The 19827-nt window shown below is 35.6% G+C and overlaps 1 protein-coding gene across 2 annotated transcripts; it reads left to right on the top strand.

The window, feature by feature from the left end:
• Nucleotides 1-6862: 6862 nt before the first annotated feature.
• On the top strand, nucleotides 6863-17773 carry LOC131435442 (uncharacterized). 2 transcript variants are annotated; one of them, XM_058603337.1, is made up of 4 exons: nucleotides 6863-7083; nucleotides 7140-7242; nucleotides 15854-16937; nucleotides 16994-17773. In XM_058603337.1, exons 2-4 carry the CDS (start codon nucleotides 7153-7155, stop codon nucleotides 17353-17355), a joined length of 1536 nt encoding a protein of 511 aa, XP_058459320.1. In that variant the 5' UTR covers nucleotides 6863-7083; nucleotides 7140-7152; the 3' UTR covers nucleotides 17356-17773. The 2 variants fall into 2 exon arrangements, with proteins under 2 accessions (XP_058459320.1, XP_058459319.1); XM_058603336.1 differs by having other exon boundaries at nucleotides 6863-7242.
• Nucleotides 17774-19827: the final 2054 nt, after the last annotated feature.

Here is a 19827-nt window from a genome sequence, read left to right as displayed (position 1 = left end):
TTTTCTTCAAATAAAACTTTTTATAAAAACACCAGCTGTCTTTTTTCTTTGTATATCAGGTGTACAACTTTGCTTCCGCCGATTTTTTTCCAAAGTTAGCTTCATTGCGAAAAAGTGCTTACAGATGTATTATTCAAAATACACTGAGGTCTTTTTTTATGCGGTCTTTTTTATGCGGTTTTTTTTACGCGACTATTTTTATGCGAATTTTCAGAGTTATGCGGTTTTTTATGCGAAGTTTCAGAGTTATGCGTTTTTTATGCGAATTTTCAGAGTTATGCGGTTTTTTTATGCGGCTCGAAAATTCGCATAAAAAAAGACTTCAGTGTATTGTCCGTCGCTAGCGACAACTTTCTCCCATCTTTCCGGATATTTTCGGATCCCGGCTCGGAAAAAGGAGTCCTCTTTTGACGCTATCCATGAAGCAATCCATTTTCCAACTTTTCGAAGGATTGAAAATGTTGATCTGCCAGGCCGTGTGCTATCGAACGGAATAGGTGGAAGTCAGAAGGGGTGACATCTGGGGAATAGGACGTGTGGGGCAAGACTTCCCATTTCAGCGTTTCCACACGGAGAACCCTTCGATCATAAAATTGCGATATCGCAGTTTTTGATTTTTGCGATAGTTGAATTAACTAATTTCTTTTTGATTCAACCAAAATGGTTTTTGATTTGCATATATTCAAGTAGTTGAAAAATATGTTGTTTTGAATGCTGTCAAATACCGGAGACAGTTGAAAACAAAACAATAATCCCAATGCAAAATCAACAACATTTCTAGTTGAAATCTGTTCGCGTCGCTTCAAAATGTCAATGAAAACAACATCGATGGTAAAAGCGTTTGGTGAAATTGTGTTCATTCGATTTGAGAAATTTATGATAACAAGTGTTTTTCTAACAGCGGTGTTGTGATAAAGTTAACCTTGATTAAGATGAAAAAGATTTGGAGACAAATTAGAAAATGTTAATGAATGATAGTCTCGTAATCTTTCAGGTATGCGCAAAAATTTTATGCTTCAAATTCGATCATTGATTTACTTCCAGCAGACTGTTTTACTTCCAGCTGTTTGATACCGATGATGATGTTCATGGATTAGTAATAAAACGCTTTTTGACATGAATTTAATTTATAAAAGTAACAGAAGCGAAGGGTTTCAAACACACAGAACGCGCTGCGGTTGAATGGCGCGTTTGAATTGCCGTCGCAAAATTTCAATTCCCAGCGGTTGATGCACCCAAGCTCATATAAATTGACTAAAATTATCAGTGCATAACTTTAGTTTAACCGTTTGAAGGCATCATCTTTCAATACTCATTTTTTTCACTTTCAATACTCATGTCTAAAACAAATAAAACCGATTTATTTTTCAACTAACAGAATTTTGTTTCAATTACAACACCAGTTCTTTCAACTAAAATATTTGTTGAAATTGAAAGGTATGTGTCCTCACTAATTGACAGCATTTTTTTTTCAAACAGTTAAATTAGTTGTTTCAACCATCGTTTCTGCTAATCGAAAAACAAAAATGACAGTTTAGTTAAAACAACAATCGATTAGTTGTACCAAATTTTAACCAATCGAATTCAGAAAATCAACTAATATTCTGGTTGAAATGGGATCGCGGGTGGTTCCGTGCAGGTACTTTTGGTACCAAGTGTTGAAAGATGACTTTGTCATGTCGCTCTTGATATTGTGGCCGCTTTTCTTTTAGCGCGCGACTACGGCGCATCAGTTGCGTTCGGTAGCGATCTCCTGTGATGGTTTCACTCGGTTTTAAGAGCTCGTAGTAAATCACACCGAGCTGATCCCACCAGAATACGAATTAACACCTTAGCGCCGTGAATATTCGGTTTTGCCTTCGACGTAGTAGCATGCCCGGGCTTTCCTCATGATTTTCGTCGTTTAGAATTATCGTATCGAACCACCGGTTACGATTCGATGTAAAAACCCCTTACGATTTTGTCTTTGAAGCAGTTGCTCACATACAAATAGACGGCGCTCGATGTCTCTCGGTTTCATCTCGTACGGCACCCAGTTTCCTTCTTTCTATCATCTATGTAATTTGACCTGCCTCAGCCGGTACAGCCACCTATCGGAAAACGCCGGAAGCAAAGTTGTACACCTGATAATAGCACATACCTATACAGTGGAAACAGAATGCTTTTGAATCCACCTAACGATGTGATAATGTCTTTCCTCGTGCCAATCAAATAGTGTCATACCATTTTTTTGCTATTAACAATGCCTCACCCTTCACTATACGAGGCTGGGTGTCAATTTAAAAAAAATACAAAACTAACCACGTAACTTTTTTCTGTCATAATTTTGAACCCTTATAACTAAGTCATTTATTTAATGGATTTATACAATTTAACAAACAATTGATTCGGAAACACTTAACTTAACCATACACGTCGTTTCAGTATTTCAATAGTATACCATTGCAAAAATGGTTTGAATTGACCTGTTTTCACGAGCCAATCACAGTCGTAGCCACAGTACCTCAATGATGTCATCCTCATGTCAAACAAAACGGTAATGATTTCACTATAAAGTTGTGTTATGATGATAATCATAGATACTTCTTTTTCATTAACCGTGGCTAAACACAATGAACTATCTCTCATTATAATCCCTCAGACCCTATTATTGAACCAAACAATAATCGTGTAACCTAATTGAATAGTTAGAAATTGATTTAATCTTATACAACATAATATTTTGGTCTAATCTTGCTTCCAAGAATCTCATAGAAGGAATCGTGACTAAGTGTAACAAAAACAATGTAATGCAATGCAAATAGTTATGCAGTATCAATTTGAACAAGTTGTTGTCCCATTAGGAATTAAACGCTTTAAAAGATTCAAAGCTTAGTAACTTGATAATGAGTTGCACAGACTCACATGTATTGAATTATTAGATGCCATATCATATGGTATCAAAGATAAACTCAAGATAAGCTGATCTGTAATTTTACATGTATCATTTGAATAGGACCCCTCAATGAACTCGGTTTACCGCCAAATTAATTAGGAACCAATGCATTCAGAGCGTTTTCATTCTTGGAAAATTCTTATTAAAATAAAGAATGCAAGAATATGTCGTTTTCCATTGCCGTTTGTAGATCCGGTTTTGAAAACATGAATCAACGTCAATCATCGATGTTTTGTGGTTTCAGTTATGCTTAGTGAAAAGCCCAACATAAGGATATCAAAATAATTCAATTTTGACTCCAAACCGTTCTAAAAGAAACGGTTTTGAATCACTATTTTGCGCATTTAGAAGAAAGAAAAATAACTTTGTATATGAAAATAACGAAAAAAAGTTCCTTTATTTTGAGAGCAAGGAACTCAAATTTTGAGTTGAACTTACTCAAATTTTGAACAAAATATTTTTTTCTTATTTTGAATAAAAAATACTCATGTTTTGACAATTTCGTCCCTCAACTCAAAAATGAGTAGATAGGTGGTAACTCAAGTTTAGAGTACGTGCACTTTTATTGAATTTGAGTGATGTGTCACTCAATTTTGAGTTGTATTCAATGAGGGTGTAGTAGTTCATGGAGCAATAATACCTAAGTTTGTTAAAATCGCTTCAGTTCTCTGTGAGAAAATGTTATGAACTTTTTACCACCTTATACGTAACTGGGATCTGGGAACCGGTATAGCCGGTTCATTTTATCAGAAACTAACATAACATATATGAGTGAAACAGCTATGAGCTGAGCTTAGAAGAATTTTTACGTTTCTAACATTATCGCTCTAAACATACTTCACACTGTAATACCAAAATCGAAGACCGGATCCGAACAAAATTCTACATCTACATCAACAATACGTTTAATTTCAGAGTGTCTGAGAAATTGGAATGATTTTCGTTTTGAAATATACGATCACTTTTTCCGGAACAAAGAACAGAGATCCGGTATAACTGAAATCAATGTATTTGGTCCTCAACTCAGGGAAATTACACGGCTTTTTATACTTTTTAGAACATTTTGTTCCGTTACTAGCGAACCGGAAGTTCGACCCGTATAAAATTCAAGAGCAAGCTATGGGATCGCGAGATCTTTTATTTGAATCTGATGTTGTAAAAATCGATCCAGTCTTCAGCGAGAAAATCGACTGTGTATTTTTGTTACATACACACAGACATTTTTAGATCTCCACGAACGGAGTCGAATGGTGTATGGCACACGACACTCGATTCAAAAGTTTTTCACTGTGATTAGATAACCTGCCTTTCTGAGAAAGGTAAAATTGCATAAGATTGTTCACAATCATGACGAACTGAAACGAATAGCATTTGACACTCGTCCTTCCGGACCTTCGTTCAGAAGTTATAGGTTTCCAGAGTAATTATTTTCTATTTGATAAAGGCAAACAACATTTTTCTAGAGTATTTTCTAAACTGGTCTCAAAACTACACAAATTGATAGCCATTATCAGTAGGTAACTAAACAAACCGATTCCGGCTATCATGGTTCCCGGTCTCCGGTTCCGGAAGCACCGGAAATCAGTCACGTACCCAGAGGGGGGCCCGAGGGGCCCGGGCCCCTCCCGAAATCAAAAACAGATATATAATTATTTAGAAGGTCTAAAACATGGTTTGCAGAAATAACAAGACAGTAAACGTAAAGAAATGTAATACAATAACAATTCCAGTGGAAAAGTTTAAAGTGTCTGTTAAAAACACCCGTAAAAGGCACACCGAGAATTAGAATTATATGAATCTTCAGTAACATTATTTTTAATCTTTGGGCCCCTCCCGAAACGAAATCCTGGGTACGGGCCTGCCGGAAATAGTTTTCATATATATTCCAAAATAGGTCTCACTCACTTTTCTCAGTGATGGTTTGACCGGTTTCCACAAACTTAGATTCAAATGGAAGGTCTTAAGGTCTTATACGGAATTCCTAAATCTCATCTGGATCCAACTTCCGGTTCCGGCATTATAGAGTAAAGTTTGTTAAATATTGTGCACCGTCACTTAAACCGGTGAAAAGAAACTTGCTTTAATCCCCCTAGTGGTGTAATGATGCCTTTCTCATATATAATACTGTGGTATTCTATTCAAAATGTTTCTCTTCGAATTTTGAATGAAGCCAAGGGATTGTTTGTGCATTAATTAGTTTAACATATAGAATGAAACAATGGCCATCCTTAAGAAAACGAAGTGGGTTCACTATTATTGGTACAACGGAACCCGAGAACCGGTATAATTGAACAGCCACCAATTAACATGACGTACAAACTCTACTAGGTTTTATTCAAATTTTGAAGATTGTATACGATTTTGCCATCGTACTCTGGACGACAGTTTAAATTTTTGTCTTATCCGAAAATATGCAGTAATTTTTGGTACGACCATAAGACCTTTCATTTGACCCTGAGATTGGGAATATCGGTATTGAGTTCAGTGTTGAAATTTTTTAACGGTTTAAGTATTGACGGTGTACAATATTTAACACACTTTTCCCTATAACTCCGGAAGTCGGATTCGGATGATATTCAGGAATTCCGTATGGGACCGTGAGACCTTTCATTTGAATCTCATTTGTCAAAATCGATTGAGCCACCTAGTAAAATTATTTGATACATACACACACAGACATTGCTCAGCTCGATGAACTGAGTCTCCGGGGCAGTCGGGTTTTCAAGTGATTGCATAACCTTTCTACGTGAGAAAAGCAAAAACGAAAAAATTTATTCTAAACTGGAAACCAAACTACTCAAATCGATAGCCATTATCAATAGACAATTAAACAAACTGATTCGTGCTATCCTGGTTTCCGGTTGTCGATTAACGACTGAGATAATATTCAAATGCTTAAAAAGGGATCACACTCACTTTTCGCAGACATTGTAAAACCGATATTCCCAATCTTAGGGTCAAATGAAAGATCTTAAGGTCCTACAAAACATTACTGCATGTTTTCGGATTCAACAAAAATTTAAACCGTCGTTTAGAGTACGATGGCTAAATTATACAAAAACTTCAAAATTTAAAAAAAAAAACTAGTAGAGTTTGTAGTTGGTGACCGTACGAACTGGCTTCGACTATAGCGGTTCGCGGATTCCGGTGCTGGAAGTACATATAATAGTGAGCCCACATCGTTTTCTAAGGATAACCTACGCGAGCAAAGCAATTTTTTATTCTGTATGCTATACTAGTTAATGCACAAACAATCCCTTGGTTTCTTTCAAAAATCGAAGAGAAACATTCTGAATAGATAACCACAGTATTATTTGTATGTATGAGAAAGGCATCATTACACCACAAGGTGGATTGAAACAGATTTTTAAAGCCTTCACATTAGAGAAACACAAGCATTTGAATCGCATACCTCCAAAGCGTATGCTAGAATATAACTGACTGGTGGGATGCAAACAAAAAAAAACAATTCATGTGACGAAATTTTTAGTTTCAAGGAATACAATAATCAATCAATGAATAATTACCAAATGTCACTTGTGATGCAAACAAATAATTAAAAAACGATAAAATACATCATAAAAATATGTCTGCATTACCAGTGCCATTCCCAATTTAAAAAAATCGTCAATACCATATTTTTTCGAGTGCCTTAATGGTGTCCGTATTCAAAACTTCATTCAATATTTCGTTTCGGGGGTACTCATCGAGAACATTGGTTCACGAAAGCATACAAGCTTTCGATTACCCGACACTTTTCCTATAAACGGTTATCCATCTTAAGGTTGAAAGCATCAACAGCTACCTTACATATCAATCAACCGACGCGTCGCAATATTTAATGGAAGGCGTCTAAAATCATACCCAAACTCTCGGTCACTCTCGAGTGGCCGCACGGACGTTTTCAAACGACTTCGACCACTTGCAGTGAGTAATTGGCTTTTAGTGACAGCGGTTCGCTAAAACACATTCCATCATCTCCCTCCACGAATCGTTTTGTTGTTGTCGCGAATACCAGTGTAGTTCAACAATTAGCGGACTTTATGTAAATTCTTGGATCCATACACGCATATAAGCTTCAGTCAATACACATCCGAGAAACCGTAAGATACATTGAATTTTTGGCTGCTTTATCGAGGTTGATAACGGTAAATAGGAATTAAAAAAAGTGTCGCTTGGCGGGTTCTGTAACAGATTTTTCTAGTCGATACGAAACAATGGCGGCAACCGCTGAGAATGTAAAACTACCAGATTTGATCACTAAATGGATGGAAGTGCAGAAGCTTCGAGCAGGTCTCGACGAGCATGTAAGTAATTATACAATTCGAAGATGTTCTTAATGGCAGAATAATCCAAAATTTCTTCAAAATTCAAAAAAAAAACTAGTGCATATAAAAGTGTGCGCGTTGAATATGCGTTTGATGTGCTCGAACTGAAGGAATGCATATTTGGGAACATGCAAAATGCAATAATCAATAGTCGTTTTAGTTTATTAGGATCTATAGAATATTGTCAACATACAGCACAATAGGGTGGGACAAGGTTTTATGGCGTCATTCACAAATTACGTCACGGCAAATTTCCAAAAAAATAACCGCCTCTTCCTTTCCCCCAAATCATAATTATTCACAAATTTTAAAGCCTGACTCAATAATTAATTAACAATATTCATCAGTCATTATTCAAAAGTAGTGTTGCTGATACATTAGGTTTGAGCAATGTTGCCGAATGTGTAACGTAAGCGCTGAAGCATGCTTTTGTGAACTACCCGCATTAGTCTGAATCAATTCGTATCAAAAATAAGCTCAAATTAGTGTCAACAATTGTTCTGGTACAAAAGACAAAAAAAACGTTTTGATAAGACTGTGTCAGAACAAGAGAAAGGCATTATCACACCACTAGGTGGATTAAGAATAGTTTTTTTTAAATTATATTTGTAGAACACTGAAAACTTTGTAAAGCTTGATAGCAGCCTACTTATACTCATCTTTTCGATTTCAATTTTATCGAATCATGCTTTCATTTCTGAAAACATTTGTGGATGAGAAATTGTTTCGTTGTGTTCTGTCGAAAGTATACGAATTGTCCATTTACAAAACATGTCGTTACAATGTTACGGCTTCCGAGGCTGTTGATGCATATATTCGCAGTAACCGGGAGGTCGATAATGTTTGTTTCAACATTCGAAAGCCTTTTTCAATCCACCTGTTGGTGTAATGAACCTTTCACATGAAAATTTTATTTGCCATGGAATTCTTCGAAGAATTTTCATTTGACTCTTGAATTTCAAATATTAAGCCATAAATAAAAATAATTGAGAATCAATCACAACTTAGGAACATGTAACTATCGTTGTTATTGGGTTTATAAAACCAAAATGATCAATGGCACTTTGGTTAGTCGTTAACAAAACAAGAACAGAAAATAATGTTATATACATTCAATTCGCTAAGAAGTGCAAAGCAATTGATTTCACTGAAACAAAAAAAACGTGTACTATGCTGCCCATACTTGCATATCAGTCCCATATGGAAAATCGGCATGTCGAGAAAAAGACGATTAAAATTTTATTTTCAAATTTTTTGATTTATTGTGCTACCTAATGCTAAATCATAGTATTATTACATGAAATATTAGTAACATACCTTTGCTATTCCAATATTGCAATAAATGAAATTATTGAAATTTGCACTGAATGGGACTGATATGCGGGTACTTTGCATATGGGACAGACATGAGTTGATATTTTTTCATATTTTACAGAATAAACCCTCAACTTTTATTGAAATTTCTGAGAGTATATTGAGGATGGATTGCATTCCTCAAGCTAACTCAATATTGGCGAAAATCGATATGAGACTGATATGCGAGTATGGGCAGTATGTGGATCATTAAAATATCTATCACGACGTATCGGGGACGCTATAGAATTGCTTGTGCATGATCTTCCATCAGGTTAGTGTGAACGGTATTTTCGTTGTCCCATGGTACGGAGAGACTTATTCTACACAAAAAGGAAGCTTTGAAGATTTTTTTCCCCAGATACCTTTCAATGGTGTAACAAACTTACGACGCCGATACCTTCTTATGTGACATTTGCTCCGAGCTCTAAGATTTCGCCTAAACCGTTTGTCGTATACAATCATCAGCTGTCCAAATTCCAATATGTATGTATGTATGTATGTATGAAGCCACCATCAGTTCAAGGCATTACCTGCCTGCCTGTGGGTAGACTTACAGTAGATCCGAATTTGATTATCAGATAGCTTTCATATAATTGCTGTTAAGAAGGCCAAAATGGGTTTTGAAGACCCGGCGCCTTCCAGCAAGAACATCCGGCCATATAATAAAGAATTTCGCTGTACCAGCTTAAACCCGCCTGATGGTTTGTTTGTTAGAAGGGTGCGTCTTACTCATTTCAGACCTTCAGGGAGAAACACAAAGCTTCCCCCGCGTGACTCAGGTTGGCAATCTACTCCATCATCCAGTCATTCACTTGTAAGATACCCTGATGCACTCTCTGCCCCTCCCCGTTGTCGATATACTTGAGCATAATACAATATAATATAATATAATATATTATAATATAATATAATATAATATAATATAATATAATATAATATAATATAATATAATATAATATATTATAATATAATATAAAATAATATAAAAAATATAATACAATAAAATACAATATAATATATCACATCCAAGCTAGTACAAACTTTTTTAAAAAGCTGTGTAAAGCATACAAGTGAAAATCCATTAAAAATCACCGTTGCACACGACTTTGCACGTATGAATGTCTGTTGGATATCTGTTCTCTGTGATATAACATAATATAAAATAATATAACATAATATAAGATGATATAACACAGCATAATATAATATAATATAATACAATATAAAATGATATAATGCAATGCAGTATAATACCATACAACATAATATAACATAACAAAATATAATATAATAAGATAATAATAGTAATAATAATAATAATAATAATAATAATAATTATAATAATAATAATAATAATAACAATATATAATACAATGTAATATAATTCAAATCAATATATAACAAATAATGCAACAAACAACATATTGCAATATACTATGATAAAGCACTTTAGGATGGGCTTCAAACTACAATTCATTTCGCACCCTCTCATCCTGCTACTAACGCAGAAGGCGATAGTACCCAGTCGACGCCGTTCTATTGACCAAATGTCATCATAAACGCTCGGGGAGGTATGAGATAGGAACTTGTGAGGACTTAATTATCTCACCATTTGACGACCATCAGCTGTCCAAATTCCAATATTGTCAAAAACTCGTTCATAACGGTAAGCTTTGGGAAGAACTAGACAAGAAATTATCAATCCTTAATGGCATCGGTACCCCAAAAATCTCCAGTACTTCTGAGATAATGCTCCGCGAAATTAATATCACCGTCCGACCCCGTGCTCTTCGCAACAGTGCATTTCTTCGACTTCCTTTACGACAAACTAACTACGGTGCTAACAATGCTATTATTGGCTTGCAGAGATCATTCGATCGCGTTTCATCAGGATTCGACTTCAATCTATCACGCAGTAGGATACTTGGAAATTTTTGATATATTAATGGAAATTATCATTAGGACCATATTGTGTCTGTTGATTATACCTAAATAACACATGGATCAAAGTCCCGAGACTAACAATGGAAACAACATTTTTTTTGCAACATTTTTTTTTATTCATCAACATAATCACCTTTTAGGGTGATACAATGGTTTCAACGTTTTTCCAATTTTTCAATACCATGTTTATAAAAAATATTATCTTTCGCTTCAAAATAAGCTTCAGTTTCAGCGATGACCTCCTCATTTGAGCCAAATCTTTTTCCCTGGAGCATTTTTTTAAGATCAGCAAAGAGCCAGTAGTCACTGGGGGCTAAATCTGGCGAGTATGGGGGATGGGGAAGCAGATCAAAGCCCAATTCGTTCAATTTCGCCATTGTTTTCATCGATTTGTGGCAGGGTGTATTGTCTTGATGATTTTTTTTCTCTGCATGTGCGGTCGTTTTTTTGCGATTTCCTCCTTTAAACGCACCAGTAAGTCAATATAATAATCACTGTTGATCGATTTACCTTTTTCGAGGTAGTCAATGAAAATCACGCCATGCGTATCCCAAAAAACTGACGCCATGACTTTGCCAGCTGACTGCTGCGTTTTCGGACGCTTCGGACGGCTTCCGCCAGCTGTGCGCCACTCAGATGACTGCCGCTTCGACTCTGGAGTATAGTGATGTATCCATGTTTCGTCCATGGTCACGTAACGACGCAAGAAATCGTTTTGGTTGCGAGTAAATAGCGATAAACTGCTTTCGGAATCATCGACTCGTTGCTGTTTTTGTTCCATCGAAAGCAATCGCGACACCCACTTGGAAAAAACCTTTCTCATGCTGAATTTTTCATGAAGGATAGTAAATACACTTCCATATGATAATCTGTGTCATCTCAGCAATCTCACGGAGCTTCACTTTACGATCTTTCATTATAATTTTTGTCACTTCACTCACATTTTCCGGTGTAACGGCTTCCACAGGTCTACCCGAGCGTTCCGCGTCATTTGTGTCGGTACGACCACGTTCAAACTCGGCGAACCACCGATAAATCGTTGCTTTTGATGGACAAGAGTCCGGATAACATTTTTCAATCCATTGTTTCGCTTGCACGGTGTTTTTACCCATTAAAAAACAATGTTTTATCAAAACACGAAACTCGGTTTTTTTCCATTTTTAAACAAACTACAAAACGACTTTCCTCCAACCTTGATAACTGCTGTTTCTGGTCGGATCGACTTAAAATTTTGGCCCGTTTCAAGCAAAGGTTAGTACTCTAGAAAGACGTGGTTACTGGTTTACTACGAGCGCTCTGCTTTAGTCTCGGGACTTATTGATCCATGTGTTAAGTCTAAGTTTGTGGAAATCAGTTATGACATCTCCGATTAAAATAATGAAATTATTTTTCACACACAAATTTCAACAAACCCGGCAGACAGAGGTCCATTGTTGAGCAATTTTTAATATGAGGAGTTGGAGCCCCGTTGGACTAGTTTTACTGGAGAATTTCTTAAGTTTTTTCCACTTATTTTTTAAACTAACACTACATACCTGCACACTACTTCTACTTCACGTAGAATAACAACAAATGTTCTTTCTAAATGATGGTAACACCTAATTTTCACACTATTTTTGCAAGAGAAAAAACAACAACAAACCGTTCCAGCAAACTGAACGAATATTTCGTGCAGTATATCGTTCAACAAGCGCTCAAAGATCAACAAAATAGAGCCGCTTGCCGGAAGGGATCCTTCTCGGATCTATGGCGCGTTTTACCCATAGCTTGGATAGGTAGAAAGCCGCGAATAAAAGATAAAACAAAATCAAAATTAGTCGTAGTAGGTTATTCGTCTATCCACATCGAGTGTTAGATGACGAATTCCGGAACGTCATGAAAAAGGATGCTGAGCACAGTTTTTTTAGGTACTAAGAAACAGTTGCATAAAACAGTATTGAAGATCGTGTTTCACTTTGCTCCGAAACATTGCTTTATCATCAAGCGCGTAAAACTCCTACTACTGGAATCAGTGGAAAAGTTGCTTACATAAAAATATCAATATCTCCGTTAAAAATGAATGGATTTTAATAATCTAAAGCTTGTTGGATAGCAATTACCATGCGGAATCTAAGTCTAAAAACATATTCTGTTTTCAAGATCGAATGTGACAGATATCGTCAAGATTCCGAATATAACTCAAAAAGTAAACATCCGATCTCAAAAACATTCAATAGCGTTCAGGGCGACGGGGACCTTTCATTTGCGATTAGTTTGATCAAAAACCTGGCCAGTAGCTGCATGATAAAGCGATGTTCGGAGGCAAAGGGAAATACGTTTTTTAATACTGTTATCTGCAATAGTTTCTAAGCATCTAAAAGACTGTGTTCAGCACTCTTTTTCGTGACGTTTCTAACGTTTCGATTTTAGCATGGTTATCGTAATCGTAACATTACCTTTCGAATATGACATATGCTTCAGAAAAATGCAGTATTTTCGAATTCAAAATAATTTCATAATTACATTGGTTCAAACACAGCCATAATTGTTACAAGAACAAAACTTCTTACACTCGACCCGGCGAACGACCAATTGGTTAAAGACGGTAATGAATAAACGATATAAATCGATCGTCCCACGTCAAAAGGGCCTAACTGCATATGAGAGCCTCTCTTTGTTTACTTTTTCTTTTGTTTATTACGGAGCCATTACTGGAATTTCTTGAAAGTTTCTAATATAAATCGAAAACTTGTGGTTTTGACTTCCAAATTTTGCGAAGAGTAAGGCGTCAAATATAAAATCAATCCGGTAAATCGTGAAAGAAAAAGTAAACAAAGAGAAACTGTCATTTGTAGTTAGACGCTTTTGTCGTGGGACTCTCGAAATAATAAAAATTCTTACATCAATATACCACTCGAATCAGTAAATGTCTGTCATTCAATTTTCTCGGAGATAGCTTGACCGACTTTTACAAACTTAGATTCATATAAAAGGTCCTATGATTTTATACAAAGTTCCTGAAAATATGTCATTCACTTTTCTCCTAGATGGTTGAACCGATTTCCTTCATTTAAGATTCAAATTCTAGTTCCGGATACACAGGGTATTTGACGTAAAACTGTAAATTTCATTTTTTTTTCATAAGTGATGATTCGAAACACGAATTTCTTTAAATTGGATAACAAATTTCTCGGGTTTGCAGACTTTGAAAGTAGATGACTAAATAAAATTATTTCACTTATTCGGTTTTCGATTCCGGAAAGTATCCAAAAATCGAATTGAAACGCACTCTAATTTCTGAAAGATGACTCTACAGATTTTCAAAAATTTGAAAACAAATGAAATAGCATACAATATTTCAGGTGACTTTTGAATTATTGTCGACCTCAGCTACACCGGTCTCCGAATTCCGGTTTCAAGTGTATCGGAAATGAAGAATTCAATCGTTTTCTCAAAGATAGCGAACCCGAATTTCATGAACGAAAATTCAAGTAAAAAGACATATAAGAACCAGTAATGTCATTTTTAATGGTTAGTAAATAATGACATTTCAAATTTGTATGAAGAATTCAACATTACTGCTCTTACATGTTCATTAAAAATATCATTACTTGGTAAGAAGATGAAACCGTAAAATAAATTTCAAAGTTGGGTTCAAAAGTATTCCATTTTTTTCATAATTTTTATTCGTGAACAAACGCAGTGTTTTGGGATATACTGGTCTATGAATACCGATTTCGGAAGGGCCGTAAATAATTACCAAAAACTTTAAAGTTGAGCTCACTTCAGAATATCATAGAATGTTTAATCGACTTTCACACGCTTAGAGTCAAAGGAATGTTTCTATTACTTCAAACCAAATTCCTCAATTTTTCTGGTAGATCCAACTTTATGTTCCGAAATAACAGAAAAAATATGAAAACCATCACATGAAACAACGGTGCAAATGGAGCTCACAATTATGGTATTATGCAAAAGAAGTCTTCAAAACAGGTTCCCGAACTATTTTAATTCGTATTGTTGTAATTAATCCCGCTGTTTTACATAAAAGATAATGATTATTATAAAAAGGCATCACTGCACCGAAGAGCCAAGTATCGTGTGCCAATCGATTTAGCTCAATAAATTAAGCAAACGTCTGCGTGTGTATGTATGTGTGTACAAAACAAAGAGGTGTAGAGTATCGTGTGTCAATCGATGCAGCTCGACAAATTAAACAAATGTTTGCGTGTGTATGTATGTGTATACAGAACATAAAGGCGTAGATTTCAGGAAAATACTTATATTAATCTCCCATCTAACAGACATTTTTATACCTTCGGTCTGAACGTTAGAGATGATTGGGTATGCAATATCTTCAATTCGAACCCGACCCGTACCCTATCAAAAATAAAAAACTTCTACCCGTACTCTACTCGAATCCAACAATAAGTTTTCTACCAGGTTCGAAACCGACTTGTACCCGATAAAAATTAGAATCTTTACCCAAACCCGAAAGTACTCCGAATATCCGAAACCCGACCAAATTATTGAACCTGAACTCGACCCGAGTACGGCAAACTTTTTTCTTTCTGAACCCGTACCCGTCGTCTCTATATTGTATGTGTATTTTCATGCATTTTGGTGTGAATAAAAGGGCTATTCAGGCTCATTTCTTACAAACCAGGTATATATCCCTTGATGATGAAATTAATATCAGAACGTCAAAAATCGGATTGCAACGTTAATAAACAATCCGCAATGCAGTTGTATGTCGCTTTACATAGTGTGAGATATCTAAGTCGATTTTCTCACAATGACATTTCTGTTTACCTAAACTACAACTGGAAGTGTTTTGGGGCATCAAATGGAAGTGATTTCCACATTTTGAGTCGCGAAGGCGTATCAAAACATCGAAGTGTTTGGGGCCCTAGAATGTAAAAGAAACCAGAAATTTTTGCTACTAATAATAATTTTTGCTTTAAAAAATCATTGAAACGAAATTGATAACTACACTGAAAAATAATAATAATTTTTGGCGAGTCTAAATAAACGATATTAATAATAATATTAAGTATTTATGCAATTGTCCTAGATAAAGCTTACAAAATTGGTTTGTTTCGCAAAGTCAGCTAGCTAGTTATTAAAATTAAATAAAACTATTTTCAAATATTTGAATATGCAAAAGTACGGCACGAATGCTCATTGATATTCAAAACAAACATCTACATTGCAGGACTCCTCAAATAGGTCTACTTCCGATTATACATTACCCTATACAACTAGCACAATATTAACCGTTGTTTTATGACTTCTTGTCGATTCTTTTCAGGCTACTTCGGACTTAAAGCCGTTGAAGGTAGACGCTATCGATCTGACGCTGCTACTAAAATCAATGGGATTAAAGTTGGAATACCTGGACTTCGAGCAAGACAAATCCAACACTGATACACTAATAGTGGAAATAAAGTGCAACAGATCTGGAGTAGTCGCGAGAATGAGTTATGATTTGGTAGACTGTTCATGTCCTGAGAAAGACGAGAAAGAAACATCGTTTTGGGAGGTTCAAGCTACAGGACCACAAGTGTTTTCGAAGTTCAAGAACAACACATCGTCAAACTTACTACCAGAGGTTTCAGAAAACTGCTCAATGGTCTCCAAAGCTATGCTATCGAATTTGTTGGATTACTATCGAAGCAGCATGAAATCAATTGAACAAGGCGAAGACGTTTTACAATCCCCGTTAAAGATTGCTATGCCAAAAATTTGTATCACTAGTCCAGGGCTCGGCAGAGATGACAGAACTACCTTCGTAACACCCCCAGCTGAAGGCAAGTTTATGGCACTGATCGAATCAGTTAGCTCACCAGAAGCCAAAAATACAAATCATTCAGAATCTAGTCCTGTCAAAGCTGAACCAACAGAAGAGTCAAACAGCTGTCCGACACCGTCCAAAATACAAGAAATAGATAATAAATCCAACAACTCCACTGAAAGCGTAGGTATTGACAATGCCACTCGAGATATATCAAATAGTGATCCGAGTGAAAAATCAACAGTTGAAAACGTCGTAAATGCTCAAGAAACTAAAATACCAGATGACAGTTTTGCTAACAGCGAAGCAATGAAGGCTTTAATAACATCTAGTCCAAATGAGAAGGTATTCGAAGACGCTGTGAATCTAGATCAGAATCATGAGCGTGATTTGAATGTTATTCACTGTCTCCAGGTAGCACGACATGAAATCGATGCTGCACTGCTCGTCATGAAGTTGAATAATCCTTCTCGACTTTTACCTCAAATCTCAGCTATCACTACCACACCGCAAACTGTAATACGCAAAAGGCTCGCGATACCTAAACTGCCAGAACGGGCCAATTCGTTGACTAATATCAATAGAAGAATGTCGCTGCCAGGTACGTAGATTTAGTATGAATATAGAAATTAGCTATAATCTAATCTAAATTTGCAGGACATGCGGGTGATTCGCAGAAAACAACGCCCAATAGCGCCCCTAATCTACAGAAAAAAAATACCACTGTGACATCAAAGCTAGCCACTACAAAACCAGTGGCTCGAGGCGACACTCCCCGTCCAACGGCCGCTCAATTGAAAACCGCTGCTATACTGCGCAAAACCAACACTGCTACATCAACTTCTTCCACTGTCAATTCTGGTAGTGTCACTAAAAGCAATCATTCCGTTCTGAAGAAGAGCGTTCCTGGAATAAAGCCGATTGGAAGTGTACGGCCGACCCCCAATGTAACTGCGAAGCCAGCGTTGGCCACTGTTATCGGTAGATCGAAGAGTTCCGTTGCAATTGACAAGAAATAAGACCACGCAACCCAAAACTGTACTAGAACACCACGGCTAGAACTGTTAAATTGATTCTTCTTATATCATGTCTATTCAAAAGAGTTTTAATAAACACCTTTTAATATATTCGTCGAGTTGAAAATTGCACCTATATAAGTGTCCACTAATATTAAGAAGTATATGTTATACCAGAAGGTATAAGGAAAAGAATTTGTACCTTTTGATCAATCTAGAATATGTGATATTTAATCAATGATTTCAATAATATCGTATAATACATGATTCGTAATGTTTGTGAGGAAATTGTATTGCAATATGCAGAAAATTGTAGATTGTGCAGCTGCTCAAACAATGTTCGAATATTGATACATTCGGGAAAAAGACAATGGCAATGTTTTTTTTTCAAAAATAATTATTTCTTGGGCTAATCAGAGCTCCCATGTAACCAGTGCACTGCTCCGGATCCACAATATTTGTGGCCTAGCCTTATACTTTAAAGCTACGATGTCTTCAGGACAAATGATCAGTGTTGAAGGAGCCTTCTTTGGATATAGATGGTAAATTCCCTTCTCGTGTTTGGTGTTTTTGAACATTTTGTAGAACAAATTAAATAATTTTTTTCGTGAGTTATGATATAGCATTCAGATAGCACTTTTTGAACTTATTGACAAAACTAGTTCAAAAACAGGTCATTTTGAAACTGTTATATTCAAAGTTGAGGCAAACGAGAAAAACTTCTTTTCCTTGCATTTAATGCAAAATCCTTTCAAGAATGTTCAAACATTTTGTTTCTTTCATTGAAACAAGTTAACTATTTTTTGTTAAAGGGCTGTAGTCGAAAAATTACAAGCCCTACAAATAAACGTTGTATGAGTAGATTTAACAAAATTCGTCAAATTTTAGAAAAAATGCTGAAAAAAAAATCTTAATTGAACCTTACACTGAGAAAAAAGTTTTAAAATATCATAATTTACAAGAAAACGCCATTTTTGATTCGGATGAAGTTTGGTCCCAAGGTAGATAATCATGTATCTTATCATCCGTCCATACAGGGCAGGGTAGGATCTTTTAAGGAAAAGACTTCTTTGAACCAAACTATTTTGATAATGTCGTTTTTACTAAACTAAACTAAACTGAAAGTCCTAATCATTTACTTCCAAAGCAAAGCTTTGTTATTACATTCCTATGGTTTAATTTGACCAGTTTCAACAGACTTCGCAGCCGATCAATTGCCTACAGAACCATTGCATGGCTGGAGCTACCATCCTACAGACACTAAGAATCCTTCCAGGTCAGGGCTCGAACATACGACAACTGGCTTATAAGACTAGTGCCCTTTGCATTGGACCGTCAACCCGGTCATTCACTCCTAATAAAACTCAATCTAAGAGAAGATTCCACAGAAAACAATTGCAATCAGTTTTAGTTAGAAAAACTTGTTTGCATATTGCCCATATTGCAATGTTTGAACAGTTAGTAGGGAAAATAATTACCTATCTTGGGACAAAAATTTAAGCCAACAAACGATGCTTTTTGTGAGTCGACTTCAAATATTACGATATTGAACTCAATGCGAATTTTTTAAACTTATAATAATTTTGTTAAAAATTTGTCCATACAACAATTGAAAGGTTTGTCATGTTTTGGATTATATCCATTTGAAAAAAAAAGTCGGTAAAAATGTTTGATTTATTTCGCCGTTTTAGTTGGCACGAAATTTATCATTATTCATTATTCACTTTTCGATACAAATACTGAAAAAATTCAGTTAGGATAAAGTTATTGTTAGCATTTTTTTCCTTTAAAGCGTTTATCTTGCCATGTATGGACGGATGGTAAGAAACATAATACATAAAACAACTTATTTTGGGACCAAACTTCATCCGAATCAAAAATTGCATACACATTTTTCACACAGGGGATACATACCGCGTAAAATAAACCGTGCAAAAAAAAACTTCGGAAATCCGCGTAAAAAAACTCAAAACTAAAGAAAAAAATTTATTTGATGCCAAATACATTAGAAATGCATGAAACGTCCAGATCTGGTCTAATCTCAAAAAAATTGTTCTTGTAAAAGTCTTCTTTGGAATTTAGAGAATTTGAGACCGCGTAACTTTGGAAATCCGCGTAGAAAAGCACCGCCAAATGGAATAAAAAATTTTTTGATACCAAATGTCTTAGAAATGCATTATACGTCAAGATCTGGTGTAATTAAAAAAAAAAGTTTTTTGAGATTTCCAAAATCGAAAAAAATAATTTTCGCTGCCGTATGTCTTATAGAAATGAATGAAACGTCGAGATCATTTTATATTTTTTTGAAAAAAAAATCGAAAATTTTCTAAGTGTCAAAGAGTTGACTTAGAACAAATTTCAGGATAACACCAGATCTCGAAGTTTCATGCGTTTCTAAGACAAAATGAGAAAACCGCGTAACTTGAGAAATCCGCGTACAAAAACGTGTAGCTTCGGAAATCTGCGAAAAATAAA

Source organism: Malaya genurostris, chromosome 3 (genome assembly GCF_030247185.1).
Source record: "Malaya genurostris strain Urasoe2022 chromosome 3, Malgen_1.1, whole genome shotgun sequence".
NCBI classification, from domain to species: domain Eukaryota; kingdom Metazoa; phylum Arthropoda; class Insecta; order Diptera; family Culicidae; genus Malaya; species Malaya genurostris.
Note: the sequence above shows the minus strand (reverse complement) of the source record. Positions and strands in the feature narration are given on the sequence as shown.

What these genes read in the sequence shown, in the direction of transcription:
- LOC131435442 (XM_058603337.1), top strand. Translation starts at nt 7,153, where the DNA reads ATGGCGGCAACCGCTGAGAATGTAAAACTACCAGATTTGATCACTAAA. An exon ending in GAGCAGGTCTCGACGAGCAT is followed by an intron (nt 7,243 to 15,853) that starts GTAAGTAATTAT and finishes GATTCTTTTCAG; the next exon opens with GCTACTTCGGACTTAAAGCC. An exon ending in TAGAAGAATGTCGCTGCCAG is followed by an intron (nt 16,938 to 16,993) that starts GTACGTAGATTT and finishes CTAAATTTGCAG; the next exon opens with GACATGCGGGTGATTCGCAG.